This window comes from Canis lupus, chromosome 18, assembly GCF_003254725.2.
Source record: "Canis lupus dingo isolate Sandy chromosome 18, ASM325472v2, whole genome shotgun sequence".
NCBI lineage: Eukaryota > Metazoa > Chordata > Mammalia > Carnivora > Canidae > Canis > Canis lupus.
Genome location: NC_064260.1, coordinates 14,451,493 through 14,468,634, shown reverse-complemented (window position 1 = coordinate 14,468,634; position 17,142 = coordinate 14,451,493). Strand labels below are relative to the sequence as shown.

General features: G+C 50.6%; 1 protein-coding gene and 1 long non-coding RNA gene across 2 annotated transcripts in view; one reads left to right on the top strand and one right to left on the bottom strand.

The window, feature by feature from the left end:
- CDHR3 (cadherin related family member 3) overlaps positions 1-17,142 on the top strand; it is a 60,574-nt gene that overhangs the window by 30,279 nt on the left and 13,153 nt on the right. Inside the window, exons 7-12 of the mRNA XM_049096617.1 lie at positions 3,372-3,520; positions 5,567-5,756; positions 11,546-11,717; positions 12,970-13,072; positions 14,260-14,358; positions 15,806-16,032. Coding sequence (XP_048952574.1) covers positions 3,372-3,520; positions 5,567-5,756; positions 11,546-11,717; positions 12,970-13,072; positions 14,260-14,358; positions 15,806-16,032 — 940 coding nt within the window. The remainder of the gene's footprint in view (positions 1-3,371; positions 3,521-5,566; positions 5,757-11,545; positions 11,718-12,969; positions 13,073-14,259; positions 14,359-15,805; positions 16,033-17,142) is intronic.
- On the bottom strand, positions 3,962-10,614 carry LOC112661406 (uncharacterized). The gene is made up of 3 exons (XR_003137659.3): positions 10,464-10,614; positions 7,467-7,804; positions 3,962-5,994 (listed from the first exon to the last, which is right to left on the bottom strand). It is a non-coding gene; the product is annotated as an uncharacterized LOC112661406 (long non-coding RNA).

Here is a 17,142-nt window from a genome sequence, read left to right as displayed (position 1 = left end):
CTCGCCACGAGCTGGCAAGTCTGCCCGGCTCCTAAGGAGGCGCTGGCTTTGAGGGCTTTCATGGTTCCCTGGGGCCCTGACCTTCGTGTCCCCCCACATCAGCGCTAGGACCAACCACAGGTTATTAAGTCAGAGTTAACGAGATCAAATCCTCCAACGCTCTCGGCTCCCTGGGGTTCGGGCGCCGGGGGGCTGCACAACTGGAAACCGCTCTTCTGTCTTCACTGTTTGGAAGGCCCTGCAATAAACACAAGCAAGGCAGGGTATTTGCGTGGTTGAGGGCTCACCATTTTGTTCCCTGGGCGTGGGGGGGGGGGGCACGCATTGCAGGGCCTTGCGGACTCCCAGTGTGTACTCTGGGTTCTGCGATTATCCTGATGAGCATCTTATTTTTTTTTCTTAAAGATTTTATTTATTTATTCATGACCAACACAGAAAGAGAGAGAGGCAGAGACCCAGGCCGAAGGGGGAGCAGGCTCCATGCAGGGAGCCTGACGTGGGACTCGATCCCGGGGCTCCAGGATCAGGCCCTGGGCCAAAGGCGGCGCTAAACCGCTGGGCCACGGGGGCTGCCCGCGACGAGCACCTTATAATGAAGGTCCTTGACTTAGGTTTACTCTCTGCGTGGCAAGCACAATGCTCGCCGCTTCTGCAGAGCACTTTCCCGTAGACTCCACAGCCTCTCTCCCACTGCTGCTCCTTTGGTATTTACCCACCATCCTTTGCAACCTGGTGCCTGGCAGCTCTTACACACCTTCATGCCCCTACTGCATACTCGTTCAGAACAATGACGCCATCATCTGGGATTCATGCCCTTCCCCATGAGCGTTGCCCAGCAGCCTGGTAATCGGGTGTCATGGGATGGCGGGGTGTGGGGGGTAAGGAGGAGGGTGTGGGAATGTGAGTGATATCAGAGCTTGACCCTGTGACGGGGGCGCTGGGCCCCTGGCTTTACTGCATTTGAATAGATCTTAGCTGTGTGCTGAGGGTCACACCTTTATGTTAAAGGATATTTTATACACACTTGGGGTTTGGGTCCCCAGACCAAAGAAACCAAAGATTTTTTTTTTTTCTTTGCCTTCTGCCAAGCTCAATATCAGGTGAGCCAAGGAGAGAGTGGTGTGCATGAGCGCTCATCAACAGCCTGACCGGTCCCCTTCATGGGGACCTGATTTCCCAAAGTGCCTTGTGGGGACCACATGAGCCTGCAAAATGGGGTACCTTAAGCAGCTGCCTCTACTTACGTTCCTGTGGTGGAGGCTGTCCCATACATAGTAGGATGTGTAGCAGCAGCATCCCTGGCCTCTGCCCCCAGATGCTAGCAGCAGCCTCTGCCCCTCGTTGTGACAAACAACAGAATCACCTCTAGCTGGGAACCACGGTTCTGAAAAAAGGGTGGGTGGGAGGAAGGGGCTTCTCCTCCCAAGGTGTCCTCTGTCCTATGACAGACAGCCTGGGTCTCTGTGGTTGTCACCTCTGGTGACTCCTTATCAAAGCTCCTCTCAAACCTTAAAGTGCATACTTTAAAGTCATCTTGTGGGGCAGCCCTAGTGGCGCAGCGGGTTAGCACCGCCTGCAGCCCAGGGTGTGATCCTGGGGTCCTGGGTTGGAGTCCCGCGTCAGGCTCCCTCCAGGGAGCCTGCTTCTCCCTCTGCCTGTGTCTCTGTGTCTCTCATGAATAAATAAATAAAATCTTTAGGAAAAAAAAGATAAAATCATCTTGTGAAAATGCGGATCTGGAGCTGGCCTGACCTCTGCATTCAGATCCAGAATCTCCAGGGAGCCTGTGAAACGAGCAGGGACCGCACTTGGGGCAACAGGGGCGAGATGTGAAGGTAGCACAGGAGCCTCAGCCATCTCTTCTTTGGATGGTAACAGAACCCACTCCAAGTAACCAAAGAGGAAAAATAGAATGAGTTAGAAACAGAGCCTCTCCCCTAACAGAGACAAGGGCTTAGTCTAGCTTTGGGAGCTGGAGTTACCTCCTTTCTCTCCTCCGGCTCTAGGTTTGGTTCCTGCCACCCCTGCCTCGTGGCCGCACTTTGTGTTGTCCATTCCTGCCCCATCGGTGGGCTGCAGCTCAGATTCACTGAAAAGGGGGTCAGGATGGTAAATGGATCAATGGACAGCCTCACTGAGGCACTGGATGGGGAGAGCTCTGCACAGAGCCCTGGTGGGGGGGCTCTTGGCCTGAACAAGATTACTGTCCCCCCTCAATGGAGTGCACCACCAGGAGGTCACCTCAAGAACAGGAGACAGACCCAGGCCCTGGGCAGGAGCCCCCGGTGAGGGAGGGCCTGGTGGCAGCTGCTCTCTGCCTGCCTCTGCCTGACACCCGCTGGACATTCCCTCCCCTTTCTCTTCCCTCTGGTCCCATCTACCCTACGGGGAGGGTGAGACGGGACTGCAGAAAATTTCTGAGCTCACAAAATGCATGTGATCACTTAGACCTGAGCTATAGTGTTCCCCTCTTGACCTCTCAAGGAAGACCCCGCATGGGAAAATCCACACTTAGGAAATTGGTAAATCAGAGGTGATTATTTTCCTTCCCTCAGCAGAAGGATTTCCTGCAGGCTTATCCTAAACAATAAGCCTCCCTTGGTGCATTCAAAATTATTCAATCCACCCAAGTTGTGTAGTTAGAGCTTTGAACCTGTCTGTCTTATTAGCAGCCTTTTCCAAAAGCCATGGGGGCCGAGGAAGATGGGGAGGTTGGCGATTTGGGGTTATTTCGCAAGACGTCATCCCTGGAGGGCAGCGTACTGACCGTGCTGTTGCCAGGGGGGCCCATTCCTCCCTTCAGAGAGCTGACCTTATCATAAATGCAACTCCGAAAGCTGTGCAGATTCTGTGTGTAAATTCTGTCTCCTTGGGCAAAACAAAACAAGAGGAGACAAGAAATAAGGAGTGTTTGCGGTTTATCACCATAGCTTCTGGTGGCAGCTGTGGGGTGGGAGTCAGGGCCCTGGAGCTCTGGCCGTGTGTCCAGGTGGATTGTGAAAATAACCCAGGGAGCTTTTGCACAAGAACTGGAGAAGGAGAGGAGATGGCCCGAGGGATCAACTATCGTGATAAAAGATGTTAACGCCCAGGCTGATCTGAATTGGTGTCAGGCGGGTGCGGAGTCAGAGGCCACTGTACGTGGTGGCAGTAGCAGTGTGGCACTTTCTTCGCATCCACAGGGACGTGATCTTTGGAAATACAAAAGCCGGTCCCCCCCTCCTTTCAGCTGCTGCCTGCTTTCTCTGAGCATGTGGATGCAACTTCAAAAGCTCCGTGCTATATTTAGCACTAACCAAAATACCCACCTCCCAGACTCCACCCTCCCGTGCCCCTGAAAATTAGCTGTGTCTGCTGTATTTCTGCTCCAGCTCAGCGCGAGTGTACACGATTCCTGAGGAGCTGGCTTCAGGCACCATTGTGGCCAACATCACAGCTGAGGACCCCGATGATAAAGGCTCTACCGGCTTCCTCCTCTACAGCATCACAACCGCTAACAGCTATTTCATGATCAACCAGTGTAAGTCACACACACACACACACACACACACACACACACCCTTCTGTGCATCCTTTAATTCAGCCATTTGGATTCTTTTACAAATATTATATTTGTCTTCTGTGCTGAGGCATGCCTTCCTGTCTAGACTACCATATTACTAGGGTAATAGATGCATTAAAAGTAGCTGGCATAGGGGCAGGGGAAACAGAACAGGGTCCCCGGGTCACCAGCTGTATCACTACTTCACCTGTGAAGCAGGTGAGTATCTAACAATGGATGAGTTCACTATCCTGAGGTACCTGAAAGTCTTCTGAAAAGAGGATCCAGACCAGCACAGTGCAAAATAAATAGAGCGGAAGCCACGTATGTAATTTCAAAGTCTAGTAGACACATTTTTATTTTTATTATTATTTTTTAAACACTTTTTAAAAAAGATTTTATTTATTTATTCATGACAGACACACACACACAGAGAGAGAGAGAGGCAGAGACGCAGGCAGAGGGAGAAGCAGGCTCCATGCAGGGAGCCCGATGCGGAACTCGATCCCGCGACTCCAGGATCGTGCCCTGGGCCAAAAGCAGGCGCCAAACCCCTGAGCCACCCAGGGATCCCCTAGTAGACACATTTTTAAAAAGTAACAAGAAAAAAAAAAAAGTAACAAGAAATAGGTGAAATTCACTTCAATAAGGCATTTTATTTAACCCAGCATATCCAAAACGTTGTCACTAACATGTAACCGATATCTTAAAGTTATTAATGACATGTTTGACATTATCATTTATTGTACCAAGTCTTTGAAGTCTGCTGTGTATTTTATATTTATCACACATCTCAGTTTGGACTGGCCACATCGCAGGTGCTGAATAACCACATGTGGCTAGTGGTTACCATATTGGACTGCATCACTCCAGGTCAGTCTCCTGGGTTGCTGGCAGTTACCTTCCCGTCTAAGTATGTCGGTGCAGAGAAGGAAAGTTTCCCCCTCCTATAACAGCCATCTTTTATTGGGGTCTTAGCATATACCAGGTGCTGTACTAAGTGATCCACATGTACTCCATTTTTAGGTAATACAGCAACCCAATGAACTATCATAATGCACACTTTATAGATGAGGGAACAAGGTTTAGAGAGGACATGGACAGGGTGAATGACTTGTCCAAGGCCTCACAGCTTGAAGGTATGAAGCAGATTCAAACCAAAGACTGCGACCCCAGAGACCACTCCTAGGCGATACCACCTTGGAAGTTCCTTTCACATCCGTCCAAAGGACTTCCCTGTACATAATGACTTTGTGGAGGCCGGCATCAGACGATCCCAGAAAGACAATGTATTATTTGCCCCGTTGGCTTTACGGCAAAGGATGTCTGGTCCCGGGAGAGGCAGGCTAAGGCAGAGATTGTGCTCTGTCTCTGAGAATTTCTAGTGTCCTGTCATCAAGGACCTCACTCAGCTGATGGTGTAGGGATGGACACCCATGGTTTAAAATTCTTGTCACTCTAGTAGTGCAAATGCAACTTTTAAATACAGTGGTTTTCTGGAGCATATTTACTAAGACTCTGGTTGCAAGAAACAGAAATGAAGGCAAGCCAAAGCAAGCATGAGAGGAAAAAAAAAAGATAGGGGATACCTATCAACAGGATCCTGGGTATCTCATGAGAACCCATGGGTGGGTCACAGGAAGGGTGGGAACCAGCGCTGCCCCACCAGCCTCGGCAGCGAGAGTTCTGGCCTCTGATCTCTAACTCTGCTCTTAACCCAACTTCTGTCTCTCGGTTCCACGCTCTCTAGTAAGAGAACTCAGTGGGTCAAGCTGGAGCCAGCTGTCTACTGTCTGGCCAACTATGGGCAAGCATAGCTGCCAGGGGCCCAACCTTGGAATTTGAGGTGAAAAGTTCTAGAAGGATCAGGCCAGGTATCCCCATCAATGCCTAACTTACATGAGTTTTTAAAAATGTGTTTGTATAGAGGGTACTCTCCCTGCAAGCCAGTCCTCATACCAGGATGATCTTTCCGATTGCCTCCAAATCTCCAGACGAGCTGTGTTCTCACCTTTGCCTTCTCAGGGACGGGTACGATCCAAGTGGCCCACAGGCTAGACCGAGATGCAGGTCACCTAAGACAAAATCCCACCATTTCTCTGGAAGTCCTGGTGAAGGACAGACCCTCGGGGGGTCAGGAGAATCGCATGCAGATAACCTTCATTGTGGAGGACATTAATGACAACCCTGCCACGTGCACCAGGTCCACTTTCAGGTATTCACGTGCTGTGTCCCCCCTGCTTTGTGGTCCTCCACTTTTTGGCCTCTCTGACGGGAACCGAAGAATCATGAGCATCTGGGTGTCTGCTGTTGGAGCGAGGTTTTCCTTTCTTGATCCTTTTCCCTCTCTTCATTTTCTTTCTTCTTCATTGTTTCCCTTCCGCACTTTCGTACTCTTGTAAAAAATATATGTATAGTTTTTTATTTTGCTCTCTTCTATAGCATGTTCATCTCTGTTGGTGAAAAGTACCACGGGGACTTGTTAGACCCTCTCTGGACTGTGCCTTTGCTTGCTTTATTGCCACCCATGGCAAGAGGGTGCCATTAGTTACCAGTTATAAGGGATACTTGAGACCTAGGATTAGTAGCCAGGAGCTCACAGAGAAACACGCCACCAGTAATAGGAATAAATCAAACACGTATTTACTTAAAACAAAACAAAGCATCTAATTCACCTTATGCAACTTAATTGCCGGTAAACAAAAGGCAACCAAAAGGGAAAAAAATGCAGAAATCAGTTATTTTGTACATTTCGACCTATTCTTTGTGTCACAGCCTATTCGGTGTTATTGAAAAATAAAGCCCCTTATGATTCTGCGTTAATATGCCTTTTTGAAAACAGCACTGCCTCTCTACCAGCTATTTTTGTCTAAATGCCACATTAGTAGCTTCCGGAGTTAGTTTCATCTCTGTGGCTTCCTACTTGCTAATCTCCAGTTTCTCGGGACAATGAAGGTGGCTCCGCGTGGGGTGGGAGGGCCCCCTCGAGGTGACACTTGGTGAGAGTGTCCTGCATCTGGAGCAAGGCTCCAGACCAGAGCCGGTCCCACTTCCAGATGTCCCCATGGAGAGAGTCTTCTTCTGAGTCTGCCTTTGACAGGGTTTGCAAGGTCACTTTTTAAGCTCTAGGGGACTTTGGACACAGATCCAGTCCATTGTGTGGCCATGCAAAGGACCTTAGGACTAAGGAAGAAGATTGTTTAGGGTCAGCAATGCAACTATAAATTCCTTAATGTGCTTATGAATGTCTCTGTCTTTTCTCAATCGTCTTGCCCAGCATGATGCTAAAAATCAGTGTGGCCTGTAGTCTCATATCAAAACGGTGAGACCCAGTTGTAGACCCTATCGGCCCTGTCAGATCCCAGCTTCCAGATTTCCCCACCCTGCTCTGTGCCCCAGGAGTATGGATGTGACCTATATGGGTATCAACTGACTCCCTTGCCCTGCAGCTTCTGGTTGGCCGATGGGAAGCCCTGGAATAAAGGGGAGAGTAGAGTCAGGGTGTTTATCCCCCCTGGCTCCCTGCCTGTCACCCAGAGAAGCCCCTCCACCTCCTGAAGGTCCCAGATTGCACACAGCAAACTGTCTCCGTTGCAACTTCAGAAGCTGCTCCCTCCACTGGCTCCTCTGGACCTAGGGGAGGTTAGGGAGCTCCACTCTTACTAGCCCTGAGATACTGCACCATCCCTTGGGGTTTCCATATACCCTGTGTGCACCTTGGTAAGAGCCCCTTTACTAAACCCTTCCTAGAATTATCCTGATTTGCCATCTGCTTCCTTCTGAGCCCCTGATCAAGTCAATAAGAGCCTTGACCATGTGATAGGTTTCTACCCAACCCTAACCTCAGAGTCTGTTTGGTGGGTGGGGATGGTTGCCATGGGGCTACTGAGGGCTGTCACGCTGTTACATGCATAACCGGACCCACCTCTGTTAACTGAGTCCAGGCCCAGGCCCTGGGGATGGAGTCGAGATGCCATACAGAGTCTCGCTTCTACTTTCTTTGAAAATCTTAATCGAGCATTCTTGGCCGGCTCCACGGCGTGGGGGTGGGCTTTCCTGTCCTCGTGCCCTGTCCTCCTAGGTCCTCCCACTCCCCTTTGATCCCCTACCCTGAGGGGTGGATGGTGTGGGTTGAGGAGTAAGAACCCTTCTTTGTCCATTTCCTCCCGGCCCGGTAGCCTTCCGCTGAGGGCCTGCCATGGCCTCCCGTGCTCCAGACTCCCCCGAGGTGTGGCAGGACGGCTTGCAGAGTGCGTTCCGCATCTGCTGGGGAAACCACAGTCTGAATATCTGAGGCTGTCCAGGCCAGCCCATGCCAAGTCCCACTCTTGATAATCTCTCCCGATCAGCCCTGAAGGTCAACACCAGGCAGTAACTAGACTAATTGTATTGATTACTGAAGGCAACTCTGAACAGTGTGCAAGTCCCTCTTCTGGGCTTTTCCAACTCGCCAGCATCCTGGGAAAGCCAAGATCCGAGGAGGGGCAACAAGAGGCCCCTTGGTATGCAGCCCCCTGGAGGTGGAAATCTTTATTCCAAAAACCCAGCCTCATTTGCAAACTCCAGGGGCTGGGAAACCTGACCCCATCTCATCCCCGCCACCCATCCTCACCACCTTCCCGATTCCCACCATAGCAGAGCACCCGGTGAGTCCAAAGCAAACAGAACAGGACTGGTGCTGCCACCAGCTCTGACAACACACGTCCCTGAATATTTATTCCTTCTTCAGGGCTTTTGGTGTGGGCCCTGCAGGGGAGCTTGGGAGGGCAGGAGGAAGGGAGTGGGAGGGCGCCAGCACCCAGTGGGCTGGAGGCAGGTGGCTGTGTGCCCGGCCCCCTGCGGCCCCCGTGGGTCGCGGTCCTGCAGGCTTTCAGGCCAGCCTGGAGAAGGAAAGAGCCCTGAGCACCGAGGCCCCTGCAGCTTTCCCAGGCTGCTGATGAATGAGCCCAGGGCCTGATGGAGGCATCAAAGGCGCCGTGACAGCCCCCACTCTGGTTGTAAATTGTCCTGCGCTTGGCTGAAAGCGCTTGGCAAGCTGTTTGTGAGCCAGAGGCGGAGAAGGTCATCCGGCTCAGACTGCGGCTGGGCCGGTCACCTTTGCGCGGGGAGGGGACGTGGTCAGATGTCTGGGAGCAAGGGCAGCCGGCCTTTGAGGCAGGGCTTGATGAATGAGGGGGAGTGGCTTTCCAAGTCATGCGTTGGGGGGAGAAATACCAAGCCTCAGGGAGGAATGAAAAGAACATGCTAGGCAGCCCTGAGAGGCGGAGTGCATGAAATGTCTGGCTGCAGGATACAGGATTCTTTGGATGATGCAACACTCTGGCTTCCACAGAGTTGGAGTCAAGGTCCAGATCCCAACCTGCTGTGGGCCTGGAGACTCATTGCTGGAGCTTAAAATAAAATCTACTAACATCTACAATAGAGAAGCGTGCCTGGTGCCCCAGGTTTCTTGGATAGGTCTGGAAACTGCTCTGAATCACTCTTCCTTCATCTGTGAAATGGGGACAAGAATACGGAGGTCTGGAAGATGAGGGAATTAGAGGTGGTGCTTTTAAAGTGCTTGTTCTGATACAGCATGCATTTGGTGTTTAATAAGTGATACCGATTTTAAGTGCTTATGAATAAAACCAAGACATTGTCCAGTTAAGACAGGCATGGGAATGTTTGTGCCCTGACCCTGCTGAACAGAGGCTGTCTCTGCCAAAGAGGCACCTGTCGGATAAAAAGTGCTTTGCAGGAAGCAAGCCGGCTCTCCTCAGCAGCCCCAGACCGTCCTTGCTGCTAGGCCTTCGCGGAGCCCAGAGCCCACGTTAGTTGCCATTAAGAGAGGACGTGGGATGTGGAAGGGAGCATACCTTAGATGCAGAGGGAGGTGAGAGTGCAGAGGATCAGGGAACCTAACACATGCCAGTCTGGTGTTCTGAGAACAGGCCACCAGGACGGGGTTCAATGTGTGAGGCCTTGTAGTAGGGGACGCGCCTGGGGGAGAAAATGGGGAGAGCTAGACGAGGCTGGGAGAGTCATCAGAGCACACCCAAGTCCGACCCGAGTGAGGGGAGAGGGAACGAGGGTGGGCAGAAATGTTCTCGCCTGCTGTGGGGTGTCAGGCGGGTGTGGCCAGGGCCTCCAGGGCTCCGAGGGCAAAGTCCACTGTCATCAGATGGAGCTGGCCCTGGGCCTCACCGCGAACGAAGCAATGGCCTTCAGAGCACAGCAGGACAGGGCATATGGTCACTTAAGAGCCTTGGTGGAGGGCCTTCCAGACACATTCTCACTGCAGCCACGATACATTTTTGCAAGAGAAATGATTGAGGGAGATGGCAAAACCCCAATCCAACCGAACACCAGCCGCAGACGCCCCTCCGTCTGCATCCACACCTCTTTGCGATGTGATTCTGACATTCCTCCGGTCGGGGCATGGGCTTCGCTTTCTGCTCCGTGGATCTCGACCCGACCTTACCAATCGCTTTGGTCACTGGAACTTTCACAAATGTGACACGGCAGGGGCTCGGATGGCGTGCGTGCATTGGGACTTGCCGTCTTTCGCTTCTTTGGGGAACCTGCGATGTCCATGTGAAGCACTGGACAGTCTCGGGGACGGTTATCAACAATGCGAAGCAGGGACCTACTGTCCTCCTGCCACCAGACACGTGACCAAGGCCCTCCTGGACCAGCCAGCTCCGGCCAAATGGCCAGACAACGGAGATGGGCCAAGCCAGACTGGACCCCAGAGCGCTCCTGGATTGCCCTTACCATTGCAAGAAATGACAAGTGCCTTATTTTAAGCCACTATGTTTTGGGCTGGTTGTTACGAAGCAAAAGCTAACTGACATGATTTATGTCTAGTTTATAGATGGAAAAACTGAAACCTGGAGCCGCAGTAAAAACCCTGAATGAGCCGAAGCCTACAGGCGTTACTCACGCTTCCTCGGGGCCCCCAACTCCGAGCTCGGCTGGACCAGATGGCTCCGAGTTGGCGGGTGGCTTGACTCATTTGTGCTACCGCAGTCAACTGAGATCGGAACCCCCCCATTCAACCCTTAATAAAGCTCTATTGGGTGAATGACACTAACGTGTCAGGGGGTCCTCTTATGACATCAAAGCCATTAGAACACAAGTGGCAGACTTGCCAGACTTTCAGGGCACGGGAGGTGAGGAGCGCAGGGCCCCAGCGATTTCCCCTCACCAGGTCATAAAGCCCTGGCAGGCAGGGCGGGATTTCTCTTTCTCTTATATTTGTCTGCACGACTGTGCTAGTCTCAGAGGTCACCACTCGCTCACTCACCGGACATTAGTGAGTGTGCCAAAAGCTGGGCAGACAGGGATCCCTGTCCTCCTGGAGCCTGCATTCCAGGGTGGAGCAGGACATAAACAGGATAAATGAGTAACTGTGTACTATATGGGAAAACGATGAGGGCTAAGAATTTACAATAAAGGAGGGAGCCAAAGAGGGAGCAAGGGGGAGCAAGGGGCAGGAGCGGCTGACGTTTGCGAGAGGGTCACCAGGGTGGCCTCCCGAGAAGGCGGCATTGGTCGGAGACTAAAGACAGTGACTGAGCCCATGGCACAGCCAGTGGAAGGGCCTGAGGCCAGAGCCTGGGGAGCCGTCCAGGAGCCCCAGGAGGCCGGGCAGCCGTGGGAGCAAGTAGGGGTTGTCGCAGCAGGAGAGGAGTTCAGACAGGTAAAGCGAGGCAGGGCGCACATATCATGGAGAGCCCCTTAGATCAAAGTGAGGACTTGGGGTGAAATAGAAGCCGTTTGGGATTTAGGAGCAGAGGAGTGGCGTGACCAGACAACGTCTTAACAGGATCCCTCTGGCCACCGTGTTGAGTGTGAAAGGAGGCAAGGGCAGAGCAGGGAACCCATTAGGCAGTGACCGCAGCAACTGCGGACCAGCTCTGAACTGACACTAAAGCCGAGGTGTCTAGCCCACGGCCCGTGTTGGGAGGAACACTCCATCACCATTTGTTGGGGGAAAATATTGAATCGTGTCTTTTTCGCCAGTGTTATGGTGCCTGAAAGAGCGGCCAAGGGGACGTTGCTTCTGGACCTGAACAAGTTCTGCTTTGACGATGACAGCAAAGCACCAAACAACCAATTCAACTTCACCACGCCATCTGGAGTGGGAAGCGGCGGCAGATTTTCGCAGGATCCAGCTGGCTCTGGGAAAATCGTGGTCAGTTAATGGTCATTGCATCATTGAAAGGGCATCGGGGAAGCTGGTGTAACATGCCTAGTGCTTTTGCAGCCCCATAGAGAGAAATTTCCAAGGTAACTCCCTCTCAAAGCGACCGTAACTGACAAACTTAATAGTGACTCTGTTTTCCCCATTCGCTCCTTATTTTACCCAAGTTCCGGGAATCATTTGTTATGCATAGTTGTGCCTGGGGTGCTAAGGACTGCATCCTTTCCTGCAAAGCTGGCAGTTGGCACCTCTTCTGTGTGCCCCTCACAGTCACGTTAGTGCCCTCTGTGCTCAAGCACTTGTGTGTCCTTGAGGGCTCATCTCTGGCCCAGAGAGGCGCAAGGTGAGAGAAAGGCAGCCCTGGGCCCCGAGCCTTGTGGGAGCCCTGGAGACCCAGTGGAGAATGAGGGAGTGGGGGTGTGTAGGTGCCCCCTCCACAGCATCCCCACGGCAAAACAGCAGAATTGGAATATGAATGGGCATAAAAGGCAGGTCCCAGTGAGCTGTGTGGGACCTTCACCTCCAGGGTTCCCACTGGAGGGTGATAGGGGAGCAGGAGAGGGAGGTGGAAGGGCAGAAGGTGGGGGGGGGGGCGTCTGGGAGTCAAAGGAGGTCTTTGCATCAGGGATAGAGTCTCAGGGAGAAGAAGCAGCCCACTAGGCATTCTCTCTCCACCTCCCATCCCAAGCCCTTCTTCCTCCCCCGAGAAAGTCTTACCAATGTTATGCACATGTGTCAACTGAAAAATAATTTCTGTTTAAGAAATTAATATATCTTCGCTGTAGAACGTAAAAAACAAAGAACAGCATTACCATCCAGGGATAACCTCTATTAACGTGTTCACATATTACCCTCTTGTCTTCTTCCCTATGCTAGATTTTTATGTATATTCCATGTATATATGCAAAGATATTTTAAATGATGGAAGTATCCCTGCCTATCGGATTCCATACCGTGCTTCCTTTCAAGTAACCTGAAGTCTTGAGCCTATGCTGTTGGGCAATAGTGCCTAATGAATATCTTTAAACATAGATTCTCTCTCCTGGTAAATTCTTTTGAATAGATCCTCTAGCGGTGAGCAAAGGTATGGACGTCACTTGTTATAGCTCCTCTTATGGGCAAAATGCTGGCAGAAAAGGTCTTGCAATGTATGTATCCACTAACAGTACGTGAAAATGTCTCTGTCAGCTTAATTTAAAGGACGGTTTATTCTGTGTAACATGGTGTCTCTGTTTTAACCTAGCTGATTGGTGACCTAGATTATGAAAATTCAAGTAACCTGGCAGCCGGCAACAAATACACTGTGATAATCCAGGTGCAGGACGTTGCCCTTCCTTACTATAAAAGCAAGTATCCTTTTGATGGAGTTCATGACGCATCTAAATGGAGCTGGTCAGTGCTGGGTGCTGGGCTAGGCATGTGTGCTCTGAAGGAGACTTCAAAAACCCAAACACTTGGGAATCAGCCCAGCCTCCTCCTGTCCTTTGCCAGGTACTTTTAATCTGTCTCTGAGTCCTTTCTTCTGTGACACCTAAAATCTCCAGGACCTGTTGCCCCTCCAGCCTTGCCCCCCTCCACTGCTGGCGCTGGAACGCAGAACCTCCTCTCTCTTGGCTAAGTTACAACACTTACAGTCTTTTTAAGGATCTTTCTGTCTGCTTTTGTCTTGTCCCTTTCCAGCTACCTCCTTACCCCCTTCGCATTCTGACAGTGATTTTCAGGAAATGCAAATCCCTTTCTATTACTTCTTCACTGAAAGCCCTCTGAGGGCTGTCAGGTTCAAGTTCAAACCCTGGCTTGGCACACAAAGACTTTCATCACTGGCCCCTGCCTGGCTCTGACGTCAGTTCTGGTTGCCCACCTCCAAGCCCCCCTTTTTTCAACTAGGCCAGCAGCTTGTGGTTTCCCTGAGACAGTCATGCAGTTCTCGATACCGCTGCATATGCCCAGATCAGCGCCCCTCCACCCCTGCTCCCCTGGCCCCACTTGTGTGACTCTAAATATCCCTGTGAGCCGTCTTCTTGTACTTCCTCTGACGTCCGTAGTGACCTGTACACATGTTCAGCAAAAGGCAACCAACTACCCTAAGCATCGTGAAGGCAGGACACAGCAGGTCTGCTTCACCTTGCATCCCCTGGTACACAGCAAGTGCACGGAGCCTGGTACACAGCAGGTGCTTTAAAAAATGATGACTATGGGCGCCTGGGGGGGCTCAGTCGGTTAAGCGTCTGCCTCTGGCTCAGGTCATGATTCTAGAGTCCTGGGCTCGAGTCCTGGGTGAAGCTCCCTGCCCAGTGGAGAGCCTGGTTCTCCTTCTCCTTCTGCCTCTCCCCCCACTCATGCTCTCTCAGTCTCTGTCTCTGTCTCTCTCAATGGCTCTATCTCAAATAAATAAGTAAAATCTTATTTAAAAATGGTGAATAAGCGCCCGGCTAGCTCAGTCGGTAGAGCATGAGACTCTTAAAAATGGTGAATAAACAAATGTGTGAAAGTGGGGTGTTGCAATTTAATTTTTTTCTATCTCTGCTTTCAGACAATATCTACATCTATATCCTCACAAAGCCAGAAAATGAGTTTCCTCTTGTCTTTGATAGGCCGTCCTACGTATTCGAGGTGTCGGAATTAAGGCCAGGTAAGGAGCCGACAGGACACAGACCCCAGTGCCCTTGCGGGACTCCTTCATCCAGACGCGCGTTCCCCGGAGTGGAAGCTGCCTTCAGCTCTGGGGCCCCGAGTGCTGTTGTGCACAGCAATGCACAGCTCATTCGTGTTTATTGCATCTCTTATTTCTTTTTAAATTATCCTCACCGTTGAGGAGCTCTCCAGGTGAAACCTAGGTTTTGAAAACTATTGTTTAAACTGCGTTTCTCCGAACCCGATTGCTTCCTTGTCTGCGCGCCTGACGCTGCTCATCTTCCCTTCTCGTGGTCTACGTTTTCCCTCGGTCTCCACTGTGATTTTTATCCAGCTCGTGCAGAGAATTGAAAATTTAAAAATAGAGAAAAGATTTCCCATTTGTAGATTTCCTTCATTTGAAAACAAAGTAGAGACATTTTCTCACTGGTAACAGGATTCCCTGGAGGTCCCTTCCGTGCCCTCTCTTGACACCTCGATTTCTGCAGGTTCTTCCTCTCCTGCAGCTTCAGCTGCTCCTCCACCCCCTCCTGACTTCAAGGTGGGACCGTTAACTCTAATAGGATCCCACATCCTCCCGCTTTCCATGCTTTAATCGTGGCAACTTCATCGTCTTCTATGTTCAATCAACCCACTCACCCCAACACTCCCTCTAAAATGCTCTCTCCTCTTCATATTATTTTCTGCCTTGAGGACGGTCTCCATTTCCTGGCGTTAAGTTTTAAACAAAGTGCAAAAAGAGGGCCCAAAGAGCATACTTCAATTCCTTATGCCTCATCCAGGGAATAACAAATGCAGCAGGAATAGACTTCTTATCCTCACAGGTCTTATTACGATCATCGATCACCTACTTTGGGTCAAGCACCAAGCGCTGGGCCCATACAGTCAATCAAGAGGTTTGTGCCCTTGAGAAGTGCAAAGATCTACAGAACAAGCCAGCCAGCACTCCAGCAGCCCCACCAACAAGCTTTGTAAAATAAGCAAAATGGAACAGTCTTTAAAATTTTATACTCTAATCATTGGTTGCCAAACCCTTTTAAAAACGGTATATTTTTCATCTCATTTATCAGAGCAATTCATGCTCATTACAGAAATTTTGAAAGACACAGAAGACATTTAGACAACAGTGTTGCACACCACGTATGTGTGTGGACATTCTTTGCAGTGTTGCTTATGATCGGGCAATAATTGGCATGCTCGGGGTATAGGAAGGCACGAATTGTCTTTCGCACCTTACTCTATGGCTGGGACTATGGGGCCAGTTCCTCGGTGCTTGCTCATGAGCATAATTCGATTTTAATAGAATTGAAGACATGAAATATGCGGAGTTTGAACAGCAGAGAGCCCTCCAAAAGTCTTTCTGCCCATGGCGGTGAGAATGTGTACTCCTGGAGCCTCCCTTCACCCCCCAAAGCAGGACTAATCTCAGGCACTTTATCTTCCAGCTCGAACCCGGGTCGGACAAGTGCATGCCTCTGATAAAGACTTCCCCCAGAGCAGGGTCGTGTACTCCATCTCCACCGGCGGAGCCAGCCTCCAGTACCCAAACATATTTTGGATCAATCCCCAGACGGGAGAACTCCAGCTGGTGACTAGAGCAGACTACGAAACAACCCCCGTCTATATTCTCAGAATCCAGGCCACCAACAGCGAGGACACCAGCACAGTCACTGTGAGTGGGGCCATGGGTATGTTCACACCAGCCCGACCGGTTGACTTAGGATCTCTCTGGCACCTGCCAGTGTGGCTGTAGCAATAAGGAAGCTTAATAGGGCGTATCCTGCAGATGGAAGGGGAAGTGACCAGTGGTATCCAGGATGGCACACTTAGACACACCTAGCAGAGCCCAGGAAATAAAGATTGGCATCCTCACTGTGTGGCAAGCTTCCTCCCATCACCTTTTAGATCTCCCTTTGCTTTGGCAGTGGGCTAGTGGTGAGATGCCTGCTTCCAGAAGCGGGGTGTGGTTTTGTAGCTATGCATGTCCCCCTCCCTTGTAGTTTTGCCACGATCCTCCCCCACCTGCATCACATCAGATAGAGTGGACCTTCAAAGGATGTGGCTTGATCCAGGGCTATGCTGCTTCTCTACTTTGGTGTTGCAAATCCGGTTAAATGCAGACTGTGATTCAGTAGGTCTGAGTGGGGCTTAGAATCTGCATCTCTAACATGCCTCTAAGTGGTGCTGATGCAGTTGGTCCATGGCCACACTTTGAGTAGCAAAGCTTTAGCAGGTGTGTGCTGTCCACGGTTAGGATTATTTGAAGGTAATATGATGGCCACAAAGATGGAACTATTTCTTGGTCTTTCCCATTAGTAAAGTGAAGTAGCATAAGACAAAATGAACTCTTAGCAGGCAGCCCCGTGTGATACAAAAAAACTAAAACTGGTTTAGTCAGGAGATGGAGTTCATTTCTCAACTTTGATCCCAATTTTCCAAGGGGGTCTGAGCAATACTTATCTTTGTGTCCCAATTTCTCTCTCTCTCTTAAATGGAGAGTCACCTGATAACCCATAGCCTGAATAGTCCAGTTCCTCTGATGACTGGCTTTGAATTAACGGGACATGTTTTTAATGATGTGTGAGGCTTGACATTGCTAGCTGAGCAAAAGATGTGCTAAGTTGAAGATAATTGTAGTGTTTGTTAGGCTGGATTTTTGAGAAAAATGAATGGACTCCACTTTGGGAGCCAACTAGATAGAGTGAACATTTCAATTTATACCCGGGCTCAGAAATACCTGAAATCCCCAAATTTCAAAGGTAGGATGAATACGACTCAAAAT